The 21,563-nt window shown below is 37.4% G+C and overlaps 1 protein-coding gene across 1 annotated transcript in view; it reads left to right on the plus strand.

The window, feature by feature from the left end:
* Positions 1 to 2,546: 2,546 nt before the first annotated feature.
* Positions 2,547 to 21,563, plus strand: part of Bard1 (BRCA1 associated RING domain 1) — a 74,397-nt gene continuing 55,380 nt past the window's right edge. Inside the window, exons 1-3 of the mRNA XM_046462931.2 lie at positions 2,547 to 2,813; positions 12,684 to 12,740; positions 17,994 to 18,142. Coding sequence (XP_046318887.1) covers positions 2,671 to 2,813; positions 12,684 to 12,740; positions 17,994 to 18,142 — 349 coding nt within the window. The 5' untranslated portion in view covers positions 2,547 to 2,670. The remainder of the gene's footprint in view (positions 2,814 to 12,683; positions 12,741 to 17,993; positions 18,143 to 21,563) is intronic.

Below are 21,563 nucleotides of genomic sequence, written 5' to 3' on the forward strand. Positions count from 1 at the left end.
CTTCTCCCATGAGAAAACTCTGCCTCTGCCATCCTGAGCCTGCTTAGCATACCCTGCTTAGAAATGCAAATGTTTCTGTTCTTCTTATACAATGTAAAATTGTTCTCTTTTTGGTTATCATTTTTCTTGGGCAATGGACCCTAACCACATAGAATGTTAATGTTTGTCTAGAAGTTAGTAACCATTCTTCGACTTTTACACATTTAGATTCCTTTTGACCCACCTCCCCTTTTGCTTATGATTTTAGATCTCATGGTTTTTGTTTATGGTTTTGAATCATGACAACAGCCACTTATGGTTAATGTACTGATAGGCTTTACTTGTGGTTTTTGCTCTAACCCCCGGAAGGGGTCACAGAATGCAGGCTTGCAGCTTGCCCTCATCCTGCCAGCTCTGGTGAATAAAGATGGTTCCATCTCCTACTTTAAAATTGACTCAGATTTATTGCAATCTCACCATAACATGGCTAGCTTATATACATTCATAGGTCTAGTTAAAACATTTGTAAGACCTAATTTAGGAGCTGGGAGTATAGCTCAGTGGTGAAACACTTGGGTGACTTGGGGTTTGATCCCTAGTACTGGAAAAAAAAAAGACCTAATTTAGTTTTGTTCATTGAACCTGCACTAACAACTGGATGATTTCGATCCAGCCACTTAAACTTGTTGAACCTTCATAATTTAGTGGAGCCGTTGAAAATCAAAAAAGTCTGGGTAAAAATTCTGCCTCAAATCAATTAATATCTCTGAGCTACACCTGTATCCTCTTATGAAGGATGCTCCTTCCTTCCTTCCTTCCTTCCTTTCTGACATGGGGATTGAATCCAAGGGCACTTTACCATTACACTACATTTCTGGTCATTTTTATTTTTTATTTTGAGACAGGGTCTTGCTAATTTGCTAAGAGTCTCACTAAATTGCTGATGCTTAAACTTGTGTTCCTTCTGCCTCAGCCTGGCTGGGATTGCAGGCTGTGCCTGGCAAGTATGCTATCTTGGTTGGGGCTATTATAACAAAATACCATAGTTTTGATGGCTCCCACAAAACAAATGTATTTCTTACAATTCTGGAGGCTGGATGTACACATGTAAATTTGAGGTAAATCCAAATATTCAATTCAAAACAGATACAATACTCACTCATAGTGTTCCTTGGAGGCTTAAAGCAGGTATTATGGTGGTGGCAGTGGTGATGGTGGAGCAAAGCAGGCCTGCCATAAATGTAGTCCAGTAATTCCAATCCTTAAGACCTATTTAGAGTCATGCACTACATGTTACAGGCTGTTGCTAACTGGGGATCAGGTCAGACAACCAGTCTTTCGGGGGGGTTTGTACTGGAGGGGGAAACACATATACTCATATATGTATCTATGTATGCAGATTATAATGACAGGAAGCACTTGAAAGAATCTATTTGAGTGGCCAGGAAAGCATCTGAAGGGCTGTGTTGGGAGCTGAGATGGGTAGAATGAGTCTTGGTCAACTTGGGGAAGAGGACAAATCCAGATTCCAAATTGAATCTTTGTGCAAAAGCCCAGAGGCAGCCAGGTCCTTATTTGAAGGAAAGCCCTGTAGGGGTGGGACACTATTAGGTGGGGAATGTTTTGAGAAGCATCAGAGGTCATGTGAATCAAAGGGCAGGGAAATATCCTTAGAGTTTGAATAAAGTGCCAAGATGAATTTTGCATTTGGAAATATTTTAGATATTTCCTAGGATAGGAGGGAACTTGGGTGGACAAGCAGATGCCAGTTGAAGTGTTATACATCAGTACATGTGAGGATGAGACAACTGGGGCTGCAGAAGAGACACAGAAGTGGGTGCATTAAAGAGAAGGTTGGGGGAAAAAAAACAAAAACATGGACTTGGTGATGAATTGGGGTGGAGAATGGACAGGTGCTCCATTGGTGTTATTTGTAAAACATGACCTTTATGGAAAAAGTAAACACACTCTCTAATAAGCAAAATGCTTTTTGAAATTTTATTTGTCATATTGTAAAGTAAGCCAGAACTTTTTAAACATGCATTTGAAGAAATTTTTGCAATTAGTTTCATAAAATGAGATAGAAACCTTCCTTGTTTTTAATTGGCTCTTATACTCCACATTGGGGTAGGGAGAGGGAGAAAAGAAAAAGTTACTTTCTTTGGGGAAAAAGAGAGTGCTATCTGCATTGTCAGGGGCAAAGCTTTTCCAAGTTCAACAGCAGGCAAAACTTTTTTTTTTCTTTGTGGTGCTGGGAATCAAGAGTGCTTCAAATCCACGCTAGGCAAGCGCTCTACCCAGGCTACACCTCTCGTCCTAAGGGGCACTCTTTATAACGAAAAGTTTCTCCATTGGTGATTTTCAGTGAGTTAAATTTGGGCGACAGAACCATGGACTGGCAAAGACCCTGGGCTCCACCTCTCCCAGCGGCCGGCCCCACTTCCCGCCAACTCCAGGCGCGCCTCCGCGGCCCCTCCCACCCGGCCCACAGCGTGCCCTCGCGGCCCCGCCCCTTGGTCCCGCGCGCCGGGACTTTCAGCGCGATTGGGCCGCTCCGCCCCCCGGCGTCCCGCCCGCCCAGACGCGGGAACGGGTCGACCGGGTCGGTTCCCCGGCCAGCAGTGTGCCCCACGCTGCTCGAGTCCGCCTGGCCCCTCGGCCCCCGAGGAGCCTTTCCGCGACAGCGAGGCGATGCCGCGCAGCCGGCAGCCGAGGGTCCGCTCCGGGAACGAGACTCTCCCCGCGCCCGACATGGAACCGGCGGGTGACGGGGCCTGGGCCCACAGCCGCGCCGCGCTCGACCGCCTGGAGAAGCTGCTGCGCTGCTCGCGCTGGTAAAGACGGAGTCTGGCTCAAGGGGGTGGCCACGGGGGCAGTGGCTCTGGGCATGGTCGACCCCCGAGGGTCCTCTCCCACTTGCCGTTTCCTCCTGAGGTTCCTGTGCGGCTTTCGGGCCGGCGTGCAGAGTTAGTCCTGCCCCAGCGATCTGGCGTTAGTCGTCCCCGCCCAGGTCCCCATTCCCATCCTCTCCGGCCGGCTTTCCAGCCTCTTGCTCCATTCCGATCTAAAACGGAAGTTCTGGAACTTCAGCCGGCTGCAGAAGTGCTGGAGGTGTGGCCAAAATTGTGGGTCCCTGGCTCCACCTCCGGGGTTTGAACCTGTTGGGCTGGGGTGGGGCTAAGGCTTTGGCGCGTTTTATGGTGCCAGGCACGGTGGGAAGCCCTTGAACCCGGAATGCCCAGGGCTGGGGCCGCAATAGAGGAACTTGAAGTTTGAAGGGTAGTTAGTCTTTGCTGAGCTGGCCTTTTTGACATTTTCCTCATAACAACTTTAGGGGAATAGAGTGGAGTGTTAGAGACGCTTGTTAGGGGCTTATTGACAATGACGATGTGATGGGCACCACTATTCTAATTTTCCTTTCCTTGGTTGGATCAAAGGCCAGTGATATCCTGTATCACCGAGCCACATTTCTAGCTCCCCTCTTAGACTGTGTATTCGTTCCAAAGGCATCATTTAAACGACTGGTGTTTCTTGCTGCTGCTTTTCCTGTAGCCTTTTCTAGTATAGAATCCAAGAAGGTTTGTGAGTTCCAACAAGGGCTTTTTCATATCTTTAAAAGCATTTATTAAGCAACTGTTGTATGCACAGTTGAGTATTTCTGCATCAGGATCATCCTGGCATACTTTCTGCTTTTAACTGTCACAACAGTATTTCCTTTTGGACTTCGTTTTGATTTTTTTTTTTCCCTTTGATTTCCAACTTGTAGAATTCAGTTATTGCTGTGTTACATGCACAGATATTTTTTCTTTAAAAATAAAAACGACTTAACTGTCACAGAAATTTTGCACTTAATATTTTGTTTTACAAAAACTTTATATCTAACAAAATGACATCATTAGGCTCCTAAGAACAGTGGCATTTTTGCTAGAATGAATATATGAGGATATTCTGAGTTGTGTGTCTTTGTTTTCCCTAAACATATGGGTCATTCATCTGAGAATAAAAAATTTAAATGTAGCATTTCTAGTTGTAATAATAGAAGCAGTTGTAGTTCACACCCTAACAGTCAGTACTCTAAATTAAACGTTTAGATGACCAGTTTCTGTATGGAATGCATTTCACTTACTTAGACTGTAGACTGCCTGAGTTCATGTTCCAGCTTTGACACTATTGAATGAGCCAAGAAGTTCATTCTCTGTGTGTAAGTAATGATGAGCTCATTCTCCTGCAAGAATTTATTAATAATAATTGTAATAAATTTTATTCACCACCTGCAAGGTGCCAGATACTGCTCTGGGGACTTTGTAATAAACAAAGCAGACAAACAACTTTTATAGACCTTATATTCTGTGTGGAGAGGGGAGAAAATAGATGAAATTATACATGTAAATTGTTGAGTGGTGATTATCATAGAGTAAATGATAACTAATAAGTGCCATAAAAGTACAAAAAGATGTCTCTGCTTCTGAATGAACTAAACAGGAAGAGCCAAAAGTCTGATGGTAGCCATCAGTACCTAGGCCCAGATTTTTTTTAAACATAGGTTTATTTAGGAAGGTAGATACACACTCAAGGGAGAATGAATAAATCTCATAAAAAGAAGAAGCCTTTGGGGTAAAGCAAGGAATATGCACTCCAGGGAGAATGTGGGCCATCTTCAGGGGGAGAGATAGCCCCAGATTTTTTAATATCTTTCATCTAGTTGCTGAGAGAATAATACTGAATTCCGTTTTTTAAAATTTAATATTATAAACCACTAGTGGATGAACTGTAACTTTTTTAGAGTGTATATTCTCATAAGGCTCCACAGTTTTTTTCTGTAAAGTGTCAGTACATATTTTAGACTTTGAAGCCCTTGTTTCTATTCTTGTTTTTGTTTTTTTTACATCCCTTAAAAATGTGAATACCATTCTTTGCTTGGGAATTGTATGAAAACAGACTGCTGGCTTGATTTGGCCCACAGGCAATATAGTTTGCCATCTCAGTTTTAACAGGAAAAATGTCTTTAAATATAAAATTGTTTTTGATCTAAAATTTTATATCACATGGCACTTAATATTTAGAAGTGATTTTGCTTTCCCCTCTTGAAAGTTTGGAACTACTTATAGTGAGCAAAGATGGCCTGTTGTACCTTACCTTAGGGGGCAAATATATTCTTCTTATCTCTGTCTTTGCCCTAGTAGCTGTGTGACATTATTGCTGGAAGGTAGTAACTCAGGGTGGCCCGCTTCTTTCTTGCTTTCATTTGCCACCATTCAAAGCAGTGTCATGTTATTTGAAATTGTGTCAGTATGTCCTTTTACAGAGTTTCAAAGTTCTATCCAGTGGGCTAGTGATTACCCCGATTACCCTCACATTCAGCTTACAGCTGTCATCTATCTGGTGTTCCCAGCTGTCACCTGTCTTGGGTAGCACATTGGATCTGTTTTGCAGCAAGCATTTCTTGCTGGTGAGGGTGAATTGGCTACATTACAGGGCATCCTTTCTTGACCTTTAACATGAGTATAGCTTCAAGGTGAAGCTGATGAAAGTGTTCAAGAGGCCAGATGTGACATTTGTGTTAGGGCCAAGTCTCACAACAAGATAGAAGCTATTTAAAGATTTGGAAAAATGAGGCAGGAAGACCTTATCATTTGAGAGGCTGGCAGAGAGCATAGTAATAATGTATTTCTACAGGAAGCAGGAAATAGTAATAGGAGCTGCCCTATAAAAGCCCCAGGCGTTATATGGTGGAGTTTTGTGAATTAATTAAGTACCTCTTGTCATAAATTGTGGGTAGGGTGGTTTGGACTTACAACCATTGTGTTTTGGGCCTTTGTTATTATTTTTTGCAATGCTGGGATTGAACCTAGGGCCTCATGTGCTCTAGGCAAGCACTCTTAACACTGAACTTCATCCCCAACGCTATATTGGGCTTTAAAATTTTTTTTTTAGTAAAAAACTAAAATGTGATTTTATAACTTTTAGAGTAGGTGGGTCCCCCCTCCCCCACATCACCCTTGTCATTTAAAAGGCAATCAAAATTAATTTTGTATTGTTTTATATTTTGAGGCAGCCTAGCTCAATGGTTGTTTGAGCATGGATTCTAGAATCAGACTCTCTGATTTAAAATCCTTCAATGATTTTGGCCATGTTATTTGATCTTTGTATGCTTCCTTTTCTTTATCTGCAAAATGAGCTAGTAATTGTTTTTACCTTGCTAGGTTGTTATGGGAATTAAATGAATTGATACTCATAAATAAAGGATAGATTTCCTGACTCCAGCATTCAGCTTTTATCTTTCTTTAGGAGTTTTGAATGTTCAGAGGCATTCTTAACGGGCCAGTGATCCTTTAATGGAATGATTGCTCCCCTTGGTTTGCTCTGGTGCTGGTTATTCATTAGAATAACAAGAAATCACTGAAGCAGTATATTAGTTAGCATTGATGAATTTTATATCCTTACAGGATGTATACTTAATTTTAAGGGGTAAAATGTACACACAGTTCAGGGTATATTGTGATGAAGGCCAAGGGGATGTGGAGAAGCATACTTTGGGTGGGGGTCCAGTGCAGGAAAGCTTCATGGACTTCTGAATTAGTCTTTGAGGTATGGATAGATTTCTATAAATGGAGCCATTTCTAATAATGAGAGGGGGGATTATTAACAAATGACAGTGTGCTAAAAAGAATTGTAGGATAAATGGAGCTAAGACAGGATCAGATTGATACAGATTGTTCCATTTGTTCTTGTAGTTAATTTCCTACAGAGAACAATTCACATAGCTTTCCTGGACTCTGTTGTCTTTCTCTATAATATGAAGAACAAGAACTAGCTACCTTTAAAACCTGCCTGCACTTTGCAGGTTTCATAATTATTAGTGTTATTGTGTGTAAAATATTGGTAAAACTTTTTATCAAAATTTAATGTAGGGCTGGGATTGTAGCTCAGTGGTGGAGCATTTGCCTAGCATGTGGGAGGCACTGGGTTTGTTTCTCAGCACTGCAAATAAATTAAAATAAAGGTCCATTAACAACTAAAAAAATATTAATGTACACAAAAAAGGAGCACACACATTGTTGGTGTTCAGTTTGCATCATATCCTCCAAATTTGAATTTAATGTTTTGTGGGATTTATTTATTTATGTGATATTTTGATTGATGTTTGTCTCCTTCAATTATACTAAATATTTCATAAAGACAGGTTTACATTTTTTGCCACAGTACCAGACATGTAGTTTTTTAGTGTTTCTTAAATCATGAAAAAATTTAGATCAGGTAGGATCACAGTTACAAAATGGTAATACCAGAATGACCTAGTTAATTCACCTGAATCTGCAGGAATCCTTCTGAGGTTTCTGGGGTTAATTAATCAAACTGAGCAGAGACTTAAGCCTCAGGGCATTTGTAGATCTTGGTCTTTCTTTTGGGAGTTAGAGCTAAATCCACCATACCCACAGTTCTGTAATGGGTGAACACCCAGCTAGCATGACTGCTGGAGAAACATACAAGACATGTGGACACCCTTTCTTAAATTTTTCTTTTACTTTTTTTTTTTTTTAACAAATTATTTTGAGATAGGTCTCCATGTGTTCCCTAGGCTGGTCTCAAACTCCTGAACTTGGGTGCAGGCCTCTGCACTCAGCTGATGACCCTTTATACTGTCCCCCATAGCATAGGAAATGACTTTACAAGTGAAGTTATTGTTAAGCAAGTCTGGGTTCAGGAGAGATTTTAGGATGGCAGCAGGAAGTTTGATGCATATAAATGCTGATTGAAGGACCACTTCTAAGGGGGAGAAGGGAAGAGAGGAATGCCTAGGTGTGAGCCATGTACACTTAATATTTGAATGTCAGGTGGAAGAGATGGGGCTTTAAAAGATCAGGAAGAGGAGCAGTTACTTAGACATTGCTTTATTTTGGAGAAAAGAGAATAAAAGACGGAATAGCCAATACTGTTTAAGTCAGGCATACGTGGTATTCTCTGAGACTGAAATAGTAGATTCTCCTATGGTAATTAGATTTTATATTAATTTCCTGTTAAAAGACAGACTTCTGTTGCCCATTTGACTTTTGGGATATTTGACTCTATCATTCAATATTTATTGACTTTAAACAGTTTGATAAGATTTTGAATTTTCCCTTGTGATTTACTTGAATCTTATGTAAAAAATAAGTATATTGAACAAGATGCTTCCATGTCATTATCCATCACCATACTTACTAAAGACTTTGTGTATTTATTCTCCTAAAGATAAATATAACAAATTATTTGATTGGTTTGGAGAGCCTGTACATTTTCATATAAAACGCATTGGTCCATGACTTAAAAATACTTTGGGGATTCTCTAAAATGTAAGAGCACTGAGGTAGTTGTCCTGCCTAATTTTAAATAGCATTTGATTTCTTATAGGAACTTAGGGAGCCATTCAGTTAAAAAGTAATTCTCAGTCTTATAATCTAAACTGAGTCTTTTTTTCTTTTCAAGGAAAATTTTATATCAGTAGTATCTTTTTTTTTTTAAATTATTTGTTCTCACAACTTAGTTCTTCCCTAAATTATAATCCACTGACTGAACTGATCTAGTCAAATCAACTTAAAAAGTTATAGAAGTATGACTGAAGATGGGAAGAAAGTAGTTTAGTTGAATTTTGAAAGTACAGAAATCCTGTTTCATGCAAGTAAATGTCTTACTCATCTGGATTTTTTTATTCTAATATTTGTGTATATAAAACAGAAAAATAGATTAAGGATAAAAAGGAATTGCTAATACAAATACATTTTTGTATGTAGTCTTCTATTTGGTTTATTCATTAAGGATTTACTGAAATTTGCTCTCATGTAGCACCATGTTAGGCAGGTAATGTTGGGTTGGGGAGCTCAGATAAATGAAATTCAAGGTTTCTTGTCTGAAAGGCTATAATTTATTTGGAGATAAGGAAAATAGAGAATCAGTTAAAATTAAAACAAACAAAAACCCAACAACTTAGTTGATAATTGATAATGACATGGAATGGAATGCTATTGCTCATATTTTTTGGAACCTTATGATGTTTTATTCCTCTCAAGTCATATATTAATTTGGTTTTTATAACCATCCAGCTAGATTATAATTTCCTTAGGAAAGAGTGACACATAGTCAACTTCATGATCTTTATGTTTCTGGTGTCTGATGCGAATTTTGCATAAATGATGGCATGGAAACAAAACCCCAAGAATTCCTGTGCTTATTTGTTTAGCATCATTTTTATTAAGTGGGTAATGTGTTGGACTTGGATAGTTGCTTGGAAGATTGGAAGGTAGTCTGAGCCAAGTCCTGGGGCTGGAATTGAACATAAGATACTTGAGAATTGTTGCAGACACTGGTTTCACCAGAGTAGAACTTTTGTTAAGGAGCAGTGACAGAAAAGATGGCATGGGTAGAGTGTTAGTGATTATGAAGAAAATTTTAATGTTACATTATTTTTTCCCAGTACTGGAGATTGAACCCAGGAGTGCACTGAATTATACCCTCAGCCCCTCTTGATTTTTTACTTTGTGACAGGGTCTCAGTTGCAGGACCTCCTAAGTAGCTGGGATTACAGGTGTGCACCGTCATGCCTGGCTTACTGTTAAATTTTTAAAAAGTGAAAATAACACACACATAAATTCCTGATGGAATTAGTTGAATTACATTTGGCCTGGGGTTGTAGCTCAGTGAGAGTGCTCAAGGCCAGTCCCCACCACTAGCATGCACAAGGCCAGTCCCCACCACTGCAGAAAAATAAAGTTTGTTGCATTTAAAATTTTGGTCAGTAACTCCTAGTTGTAAAAAAAAAAAAAAAAAAAAAGTTCTTTTATTTCATGGCATCTTCTCAGCTAAAAGCCCTAGCCATTCTCAAAAAGCCTGGCTTTGGTACAGATTGGCGCCACTTCTGTGCATTGTCTGCCCTCTATCATCTTCTCTTGAACGCCATTGAGAATTGGCACTACCCAGTCTCTGCCTGGTCCTGAGCATACAGATATGCATATGCTTTTCATTCATATTTCCCTCATTTATTAACAACCTCAAAAAAGTCATCTAGCTCACTAATTAGAATAATTAGTTCTACTGATCAGTTATTCATAGATATTAAGTCACTGCTAATTACATGATAGCATCTTATTGCTAGGGTGAAGGGTAAGAACTATAGATAAAGGGTTCAGACTCATCTGAAGAAGTCAATTTAAAGTTTTGGAAGCAGAATCAAGGCACTGAATGAAGAATCAACAGAGAAAGCCAGGAGGCTGAGCCTGCATGGAGGTGGGTGTGCTGACATCCAGAGGTAGGAAAAGTAGCAGCTAAGGAAAAGCTAAAATGGGAAGGAGATGGAGTCTGCTGGTGTAGAGCACTTACTTTAGAGCTTTTATTTGTTCAAGACTGGGAGGAGCTGGGTCAGAAGGTAGAATGGGAGGCAGAGTCAAAAGGAAGTGGTTTTTAGGTAGGGGGAGAGATTACCTGTGCATATTTAGGTATGAGTGAATGAAGAAGCATAACTAATGATAATCAGTTCCTTTAGGACACATGGAAGATTTGGAAGCTAGAGACAAAGTATTCCATCTGAAGAAGGAAGAATGAGTGAAGACCTTGGGGAAGGGGAAGATTACTAGTGAAGTCATAGAAATGTGTCTAGGTTGTCACAAGCTCATACCATTGAGTCCAGTAAGGTTAAGGAGGTTTGGAAGCATGGTGATTGTTTTAAATAGGTATCTATTGGTTTGTTTATTCAAGATCATCTAATTCATCTAATACATCACTTTGGTGAGATACAAAGTTGAAAAAGATGCCAGTTTTTTAGGGATAAATTTGTGTATCTTTCTTTTTATCATGGTTCTTCATAGCCTGAGCAGGCAAGGAAGAAATAGATTCTGACTTGTCTAGCTTTGGAGATTGGTGTTCATCAGCGTTGAAGAGCTCAGCGGTATTAAAGTACTGGTAAAAATGGTTCTGAGGAGTTAAACCTGCAGCCTGTGCTGGATAGAGAATGCAGGGAACTACTAGGCTGAACAGAATCTTCTCAGTGTGGGGAGCAATTGGTATTGGCAAGGGTGATGAAATTAAAGAGAAAGAGGAAGGGTATTGTGATAGGAGAAAGTGTGATAATATCACACTTAGATCTTAAGAGGCAAAGCTTACAGTGAAGTAAAATTCAGCACACTTGATTGAAAAAAAGGGGTTAGTTTTCGTAGGTCAAATAATGAGCAAAAATTTTAGGGCAGTTTGAACATTGTATAAAAAAGATGATCTTAATTGCCAGAATCACAGAAGTCATATTTTTATCTGTATGTTCTATGTAGTGTGGCTGAAAAATCAGTTATTGTGAGTTTTTAAAAAGTAATGGGTTTTATAATGTCAGTGAGCACCCTTTTCAGTAGCCTGAGAAATAATATTGTGGCTGTGTACTCAGTTCTTTGTGTTCTTTCTGAAAGCTCAATTTCACTTTAATGTTTATATCTATTAAAATGTGCAGTGTGTTGCATTTGATCTTTCAAGAAATGGGCAGGACTATTTTTATTGATATGTGGTATGTGTGCAGAGGTAATTGAATAATGATGGTATAAATACCTGGAGATCCTGGGGTTGGCGTTATAAACCTAGTGCACATAATGTTCATCCATTCACGGCCTTACTTCTCTGGGTGCTCCTGCTGCATAATATGCACTGACTGTAGTGATATGTGTTTTTGATGTGTGTTTATTAGGTAGTACCGGCAGCTTTTTAGCGCTATCAAACTTAGCAGGTATTTGATGGACAACATTGGGAATATTTTGTTTCTGTCTTCTCTAAATGAAGTGAATGTCTTTTAGTCTATGGACTGCCAGCTTGATGATTTCTGTTTGCAGTTGCTGAAAGAACAAAGCAATCAACTTGCTGTGAATTGAGAGTGACTTTTTTTTTTTTTTTTTTTTTGGACAAGACATCTGTGAGAAATAGATGGCTACTTAATTGTCAGAAATACATGTTCGCGGGGCTGGGGATGTGGGTCAAGCGGTAGCACGCTCGCCTGGCATGCGCGGGGCGGGTGGGTTCGATCCTCAGCACCACATAAAAATAAAGATGTGTCCACCGAAAACTAAAAAATAAATATTAAAAAAATTTTTTCTCTCTCTCTCTCTCTAAAAAAAAAAGAAATACATGTTTGCTTAGGGGAATCTCTGGATTCTTATGGTCAAGGTGACTATATGTCCTAGTTTTCTTGGAATAGTCCTAGGTTGCATTTGTTGGTTACAGTTATCAACCACCCAAGAAATTTAATTATCAAGAAATTTCTCCATTGGATGGTAAATTATGTCATTGTGATTATTGGGTCACATTTTGAGACTTGTGGTCTTTACCATATTGGTTTTATTGTTTGGTGAAGATGGACCTTAGTAGGTGAAAGAAGATACCAATGGTTAGTTTTCTCACCAAGAAGTTTAGAGGTTTAGTGATGATTAAGCAAGGTCATTCCTTTGACTTACATTATAAAAAATGTTACCACTTGCACTGGGTTTTGATAGTTTTCAATTTGAATTCAGCAGTCATACTATGAGCATATTTAACTAGGGGAGTAAAAGCTTTTTAAATGAATTTATTCTTAGTATTTTCTTTCTATTTGGTGAAAGGAAAAATGTGGTGGTATTGGGCCTTGTTTTTAATGAAATAAATGTTGGGCATGAAATGTTCGTAATTTCTTAAGTCTTAACTATTTTCCTTTGTTCAAACAGCACTAATATTCTGAGGGAGCCCGTGTGTTTAGGAGGGTGTGAGCACATCTTCTGTAGGTAAGTAATTAGGGCTTGATATATATAATGTAACTATATTTTTAAATAGGTAACCATTGTATAATCATGTTGATAATGGTACTTCATGTCTGTGTAACTTTCATAGCCTGCAAAGCAACTTACTGTGCATAATCTCATATTGATCCTTATAACTGACGTAATTTACAAATAAAAATTAAGCTCCAAGAGTATAACTTGTCCAAAGTCACAAAGCTTAGTCCTTTGCTTTGCTACTTTTTGGGGAAGAATTAATGTCTTATATAATTCAAATGCCCTTTTTTTTTAAATCTAGACTTATAAATTATGAAAGTCTAATTCTTAGAATTTTTGTGTCAGTTTCCTGGGGCTGCTGTAACACAGAACCAAGAATGGATTGGTTTAGAACAATAGAAATTTATTGTCTTCAGAGTTCTGGAGGCTGAAAGTACAAGATCAAGGTGTTGACAGAGTTTATTCCTTCTGAAGGTTCTCAGAGTCTGTTCTTGACCCCTCCTTGTTTCTTCAAGGTTGCTCACAATCTTTGCAGTTTCTTGGCTTGTAGATGTATCTCTCTCTTCCTTCTTTGCTTTCCTGTTCATGGCATTCTCCCTTGTTGGCATGGCATATTTCTCTCCCTGGTTACATTTACCCTTTTCTAAGAATACCAGTTCTAGGGATTATGCCTCACCCTAGTAATTTCATCTTAATCATCTACAAAGACCTTGTTTCCAAACTGTGTCATATTCACAGGTACTAGGGAGTTGACTTCAGCATCTTTTGAGGGAACACAGTTCATATAATTGTATGGAATCATATCCATGTTATAATGTGAAAGGCCCTGGTTTATAGGTTATAAGATTATATTTTTATCTCATTTTGTTTCTTTGTCAGGAGAAATTAGTTGCAGAGTTTAATGTCTTGACCTAAGCATATAATATAGGCTCCTTTGAATGAGTCTTTTAATTATTTCTAGTTATGTGAGTGACTATCTGGCATGAACAAACTATATTCTGAAGTTTGAGTATGTATGAAAACAATTTAATATGTGAATTCAGTGATTTGAGGATACGTGGGAGGCAGTATGCTTGGGGTCTCATTTTCTTTCTAGAAATATATCCATATTACTTGAGGGTACATACAGTAGGAGGAGGGGTTAGGAGATGGTATTATTGCCTACCTGATATCTCCATTTGTATAATGAAACCACATTTCAAACTTGTTATGTTCACAGTACATCTCTTGATAATCTTCCCTTCATCCTGTTCCTGCCTTGGCAGTCTTCATTGAAGACTGTCTTTGCTTAAGGCAGAAAACCGCAACTCATACCTGATTACTCATTCATCTTATCCCACATGATTAATTTTTATCAATTGCACCTTAAAATGTGCGCTGAATCATGAATTTTCCTACTTTTTTCTATATTTGCCACTGAAAATCTTTTTTGTTTTCTTTCTCCCCAGACTGTTGTAATAGTTTCATACCTAGATTTTCCTTTTTGGCATCATTACCTCTTGTCCATTTTCTACTTTATTTATTTATTTTTAGTACTAGGGATCTAACCCAGGGCTGCTTTACCACCGAGCTACATTGCTAGCCCTACTTATTTATTTTTTTGAGACAGGACCCTGCCTCCAACTTGGGATCTTTCTGTCTCAGCCTTCCAAGTCACTGGGATTATAGGTGTGCTGTGCCTGGCCATTTCTACTTTCTTGTCAAGTGTTCTTTTAAATGTGTAAATCATATCCATATTATTGCCCTCCTTAAAATCCTTCAGTGGCTTCCTATTACAATTAGAATAAAGTCCAAACTCTGTATGTAGGTTCACAAGAGGCTGTACAGGAACTATAATTCTTCCTGTCTTGTGGACCTCATTTCCCTGTGACTCATATTATTCTAGCCACTTTCTCCTTAAACACTCTAAACTCGCCCCGGGGCTTTTGCACTTGTTATTTCTTCCATGTGGAATATACCTTGAGTCTGACTTTTCATGAGCTATGTTTCAGCTGAGCTGTCACTGCCTCCTAAAATACCTTCTGTGATCCCCTTAAGAATTCATCCACTCCCTGTCCCCACTCTGTAGCAAGCACATCTTGTTTCAGTTAATGCACCATGGGTTTGCTCACTGTGTACAATAGGTCACCAACAAAACTAGTAGAACATAATGAAATTATATGTAAAATGTGTGTGAGGAGAAAGAATCCATACCTTTAATCAGATTCTAAGGGGTCTATAACTTAAAATGGCCAATAAAAGATTAAGAGAGAAATGAGAATATCTTGAAAGAGAAAATGATTCTGTGTATATAACATGAACAGAGGAAAGAATCCATTCGGTGCAGTTAGGATTTGTTGTGATTAGATTATGCCAAGCATTAGGGCAGGTGTTTAGATTCTTTGTAGATTTTTTAAGTTTCATAAAACTGATGACTAGTGAATGTTAAAAGATGATTTTGAAATAATTCAACTGAAATAGAGGTAGGGCAGGGTGAAGAGGTACAAATTTTAATATTAAGTGTTGTGGTAATTTCAAGGTATGGCTGACTCTCTCCACAGTTCTCTTTCCTACATTCAATCAAACAGATCAAAATATTTAAAACAAAATTTCATTCCTATTAAACATATACAGGATTTTTTTTCATTTTCCCTGAATAGTACAGTTTAATAATAACTATTTTATAACATTTACATTGTATTAGGTATTACAAATAATAGAGATGATCTAAAGTGTATGGGAAAGCTGAGTGGGTGGCATGCGGAGGAGTGCAAGTTCCAGGCCAGTGTCAGTACTCAGCAACTTAGCATGAAGAAAGAATGAATACAGGAGAATGTGTATAGGTTATATGCAAATATTATGCCATTTTATATAAGGAACCGGAGCATTCAGAGATTTTGGTATCCACAGGGTATAGGGGACTGCAGAAGTCCTGTAACCAATCCCCTGTGAATATTGAGGGATGGTTATATGCTTGTGCCAATCCCTGATAAAGTATTTCATGTGCTCTCTTTAAGGTATAATTAATTTAAGGCATGTGGCAAGAATACTCAAACTTTTGGTCTCAGATCATTTTATACTTTTCAAAATTGAGAACCATAAAGAGCTTTTGTTTGTGTGTATGTGTGTTTGTGTATGAATTGATTGTATAAAATGGAGACTTTTTAAAACATAATAACTCATTTAAAATAACAATAAGCCCATTATGTACTAACATAAATAACACTTTAAAAATAACTGTTTTATAATCCAATTATTATACATTTTTGCAAATCTCTTTAATGTCTTGCTTAATAGATGACAACTAGATTCTCATGTTTGGTATAGTTTTTATTCTGTTGTGATGTGTGTCATTTTGATTCAAATATGTAGGGAATATCTCACCTTATGCATAGTTGTTGTTGGAAAAAGTCATGTTTTAATAGCTCTTTTAGGTAAACTATACCAAAACTTGACAAGTAGAATCTGAAGCTATATGTTTTTGGACTGTCTGCATTAAATTCCATTGGTTTCTCCAATACTTTGAATTGATCTTTTGGCTCACTGCATTATGTAGATCTATTGAGAAATGATGTATTTTTCAGAATTCTGGATTGATGTTTATATAATAATTTGAGAAAGTTATAAAACAGAATACAACTGAACATTCCTAATCCAGAAATCTGATACCCAGAATGCTCTGAAATGTGAAACTTTTTGAGTGCTGACATGATTCTCAAAAAGTTTTGGATTTTCATATTAGGCATGTTAAACTGATAAAGTCTGTACAGATATTCCAAAAGTCCTAAAACTTCAAGCTCTGAAACACTTCTGGTTCCAAACAGTTCTGGTTTCAGATGAGGGATGCTTAATCTGTATCTAAAATATAAAATAGCCTGCTCTAAGTAGTATTGCAGTGTTGGAAAGTGACTTAACTAACTGGATCTCATTTGCTTCATCTGAAAACATGTCAGTGGTTCTTAAGGAATGGATTTCAGATTGTATTTTACTGGTATTCCTCAAATGTTGTACACAAAAATCTATTTAAATTGCCTGGGTGTGTTGGGATCAAGAGAGTTCTTTTTCTTTATTTTGTAAATTTATTTATTTTTTTCTGTTCTTATTTGAGATAGTGTTCACTATGTAGCCCAGACTGGTACTGGGCTCAAATGATACTCCTGACTTAGCCTCCTGAGTATCTAGGACTACAAGTTCACACTGCTGTACCAGGATCAAGTTAAGCAGTGTAAGCAAACAAACTTAAGGAGTTGCTTTGGTAAAGAATTTGGGCATTTATTGAATTAGATGATCTCAAAGGTCTCTTCCAGCTCCAGAATAGTTGTTACAGATTCATTTTTAAATTTTTTTTTTTTTTTTTTTTTTTTTTTTTTTTTGTGGAGGGGGCAAGTGTTTTGTGTCAAAAATCATGCTAAGAACCAAGGATTAAAAAAAAAAAAAAATTGAAATACCACAGGTTTTGTCTAAGGATAGTTCATATTGTAGTGATCCTTTGTGCCTATAAATGAATGGGTTACATGGCAGTATAGTGCTTGGGGAAGACCTGACTTTTACAGTTATTATACTCCCATGTTAACTAACACCTATCTGATGAGGCAAAAGAAGGAGTAGATTTATAGGATTCTGGAGTTCAAAAATGTGCCTCAGGGGGCATTGTCGAGCACCATTACTCTTTTTAAAAGTTTTTACAGGAATCTGTATTTATGTTCATAAAATTTCCAGAGGGTTTGTAATCCCAAAAGTTAGAAAAACACTTTTATCCTAATGTTGAGACTGTAACACTCAGACAATTGAGGTAATTGAATCTACAGATTAACTTATCTGAAAGAACCAAAGATCTTCTCTCACAAACTAAAGCCTTAACATACTTGTCCAAAAATGAAACTAAAGATACTTTTCCAGTCTCTTTGCACTAGTTTTAGGCATTTCCATGAAGTAGAGTGTTCAGCTTTAGGATAGGAGAGGTTCAGATGCATGGCTACATTGACTTAGATACTGGATCTGTTTATTTACATCTTCACTTTACCTCATCCTTTAGCAGCTGTGGATTTATTTGCCTGATCAATGTCAGGCAAAGTGAAGTCTCTCATAGCAAATTACATCAACAGCTTTAGATTTAGATTTTATGTGTGTGTGTATGTGTGTTTGATAAAACACTAACTGAACAAATTGGCTGTTACATGTTAGAACAACCTCTGCTGTTTACTTCTGCTCAAAATCCACTGTTTTTTTATTTTGTTTTGTTGGAGTTCAGATTCTGATGTTTCTTTATTTTTTTAATTTAAGTGATTGTGTAAGTGACTGTATTGGAACTGGATGTCCAGTGTGTTACACTCCAGCCTGGATACTAGATGTCAAGATCAACAGACAGTTGGATAGCATGATCCAGCTTTGTAGTAAGCTTCGGAATTTGCTACAGAACAATACGCTTTCAGGTGAGAAATCTCTCTCTTCCTTGGTTAATCAACTAATGAATTGGTATTACTCGCATAAAGCATCTTACCAGAAATTATGAAAGACATTTCAGACTTTATGATCTATAGTGGTTGTTATTGTTTTGTTTTTTGGGGAATCATTTTGATAATTGACAGGAAACATAAGAGATGATCAATCTAAATCCCTTGTTTAGATTTAGATGGGAAACCAAGGTCCAGAAAGGTTAAGTGATCTTGCTTTCAGTCATTTATGTAGTTGGTAAGAAAAGCATTCCATTTGATTGTCAGTCCAGCAACTTTTTTTACTACTTCATATTGGCTGCTTTTTACAGTTATAATTTCTGTGGAATATATATAGAATAGTGATTTGGGCCTTAATAATGCCTAATTCACTTAAATGTACTTTTGCAATATAGAATACAGCTTTCTTCCGTGGATCACTTCTAGACTGAATTAATTAGATGAACACATTTTGAAAGAGCAAAAATCTAATATTCATTTTCTTTTCTATTTAAATAGGGGTTAATGTTTTTCAAATTGTTCTTAGTCTCTGTTTATTAACCATATATCTTTCCGTTGGGCTTTCTACTGAGAACTAATTAGCTGTGAAAAGAAAGGAAAGTGTTTTGAATCTTCATAATTGGATATTGGAGTTATCTTTTTATTGACCATATCATGTCATTTTAGTGTGTGTTTATAGGAGAACCTTTTCTTGCTTGGCAGGATGCCATTAATGATTGATAATGTTCATATAAAATTATTAAATATCTGTTTTTCAGTCTTTTGTTCTTTGAATTCTGTCATGATGTTATTGTCAGTTAATAAAGGTGAAATTGAAGAAAAAAAAGAAATGAGTTAAATAGGTAATGTTCATAATTTTAAGAAGAATTTAAATCATAGTCTACCTTTGACGAGTTTCATCTCATTATATGGATCATTGTATTAGACTTCATTTTTTATGATGAAATATGTTATGATGACATAGTTCTTATTTTCAGATATAGTTGTCCACAATTTTTTTTGAGGTGCTCTTTAAAAAAATAATATTATAGTTATAAACCTCTTTTAAGAATATAGAGGGGAAAAGTTTTGTCATTAGTTTTCTGGGCTCTTTCTCCTTATTCAAAGATGTGCTCGATGTGTTTATTTTCTAGTTGGAAAGATTGGTGTGTGATCTTGCCTCCCCCACCATACCCCCATACCTGTAGGCACTATGGATTGATGCAGGGATTCTCAGGCAAGGGTCTGTGCATCTTAAGCAGTGTTTGGAGTTGGTCAGGAAGGATCAGTGAGCCCCTTGATTCAATTGTACAATATGAACAAATTTCATGTTAGTGTGAAAGTGGCTTCATAAGATTCTTAAGAGTGTGTAATATGTTAAGATAATTTGCTGTGCATTCACATTTTGGGTTTTATCTTGAACTTTTTTTTTTTTTTAACTCTTTAAACATTTACTTCTTCAGTTTTAATACACATGGATGCTATTATGGGGCATGGGGAGGGGCTGAAGAGGGGCAGGTTATAGCCTCCATTGGGATCAGAATGTCAACAGTATTACTTATAAATTATATTACATCAATTTTATTTACTGATCTAGGGAGCCAGAGGATGGAAGGATATACAATGTGACGTAAACACATTCACACCAGGGGTGAGGGATGCTAGCAGGAGACACAGCTTTTTAACATCAAAAAATATATAAAGTATTTAGCAAAAGTTACAGAAAACAGACCAAACAAGCAAGTTTCTTTTGTTAGAAAATACTTTGAGACTCTTATTAGACAAAACTCTTCTAGTTATGGTGTAGTAATGTATCCATTTATTAGAGATACTGTAACAAAGTGTGACAGACTGGATGACTTAAAGAAGAGAAACTGGTTGTCTGGAGGATAGGAGAATGAGATCAAGGTATATGCAGAGTTGGTTACCTTTGAAGTCTGTGTGGGAGAATCTGTTCTGGGATTGACTCCTTGGCTCAGAAATGGCTGTCTTCCTGTTCACATGATGCTCTCCTTGTATGAATGTTTATCAAATTTCCCTTTTGTCAGATGTGGTGGCTCTTGTTGGTAATCCCATTGACTCAAGAGACTGAGGTGGGAGGATCACAATTTGAGGCCAGCCTGGGCAACTTAGTGAGATCCTGTTTCAAAATAAGAAATAAAAAGGACTAGAGATGTAGCTCATTGGTACAGCACCCTTAGATTCAATGTCTAGTACCAAAGGAAAGAAAAGAACTTTCCTTTTTTTTTCCCCCTGGAGTACCGGGGATTGAACTCAGGGACGCTCAACCACTGAGCCACATCTCCAGCCCTATTTTGTATTTTATTTAGAGACAGGGTCTCACTGAGTTGCTTAGCACCTTACTCTTGCTGAGGCTGGCTTTGAACTTGCGATCCTCCTATCTCAGCCTCCCAAGCTACTGGGATTACGGGCTTGCACCACTGTGCCCAGCTGAATTTAACTAATTACATCTACAATGATCCTGTTTCCAACGAAGGTTATATTCTGAGACACTAGGGTACATGTCCTCAACAAAGAACTTAGGGGACAAGTAAGGGACAACAGTTTAACCCATAACAAGTAACAATGACATTTTTAATAGTGTTAAAATGAGACGAGGACCATGCAACCTTAACTGCCCTCAGTTATGGCATACGGGGATCCTGGGGACCTTGGGGTACAAAAAAGAACAAGATCCACTCTTCCAGAAATTTTACTGTACTGAGTCGTTTGAGTCATTGGTATAATTTTCATATTTTATAGACTATGCAATATGAAATGCTCTAATATTTCATTATTAAAGAAGGTTTAGGAAAATTGAGTTTACAACAAGGTTCTAGGTGACATCTGAGGCCAAAAATACTGTCTAATCTAAGTATAGGTGAAGTTGGAAGAAAGATAATGGTAATTCATTTTCTGAAGGCATTTTGTGTTTATTTTCCTTACTATGATGAGTAAAATGCAAGGCCCTGGGTTCCATTGCCAGCACCAAAAGGAAAAAGTAATAATCCCTTCAGTCCTCGACAGAACTTAAATAATGCTGTCTTCAACATTACCTTATTTTAAGATGAATCAGAACTTCACTCTTTCAGATAAAGCATAACCAGTATTTTAGAAGAATAGGGAATCGTCTTTAATTCCCTCATCCTTGTAGGTGAGTAGACTGAAGACCATTTTTTTTTCCATTTAGTGCAATTTTTTGTTAGAAGTGTTAGTATTAACTTTTTCTTGAACTGAGTTGGGTGAAAAATGGCAGTGCTATTACTGATATCGTAGAAACTAAACTTAAGTAAAATAATATTAAAACAAATTCTGATATTTTGGTTCACATGATTCCTTTTGTATAATGTAATACCCTTTTTTGCTATTTTGATAGATAGTAAATCCATAGTATAATTAAGCTGAAATGTATCTATCCAGG

The sequence above is a fragment of the Marmota monax genome, unplaced genomic scaffold (genome assembly GCF_021218885.2).
Source record: "Marmota monax isolate L192 unplaced genomic scaffold, Marmota_monax_Labrador192_F-V1.1 WCK01_AAM20220418_F8-fsc00136, whole genome shotgun sequence".
NCBI classification, from domain to species: Eukaryota; Metazoa; Chordata; class Mammalia; order Rodentia; family Sciuridae; genus Marmota; species Marmota monax.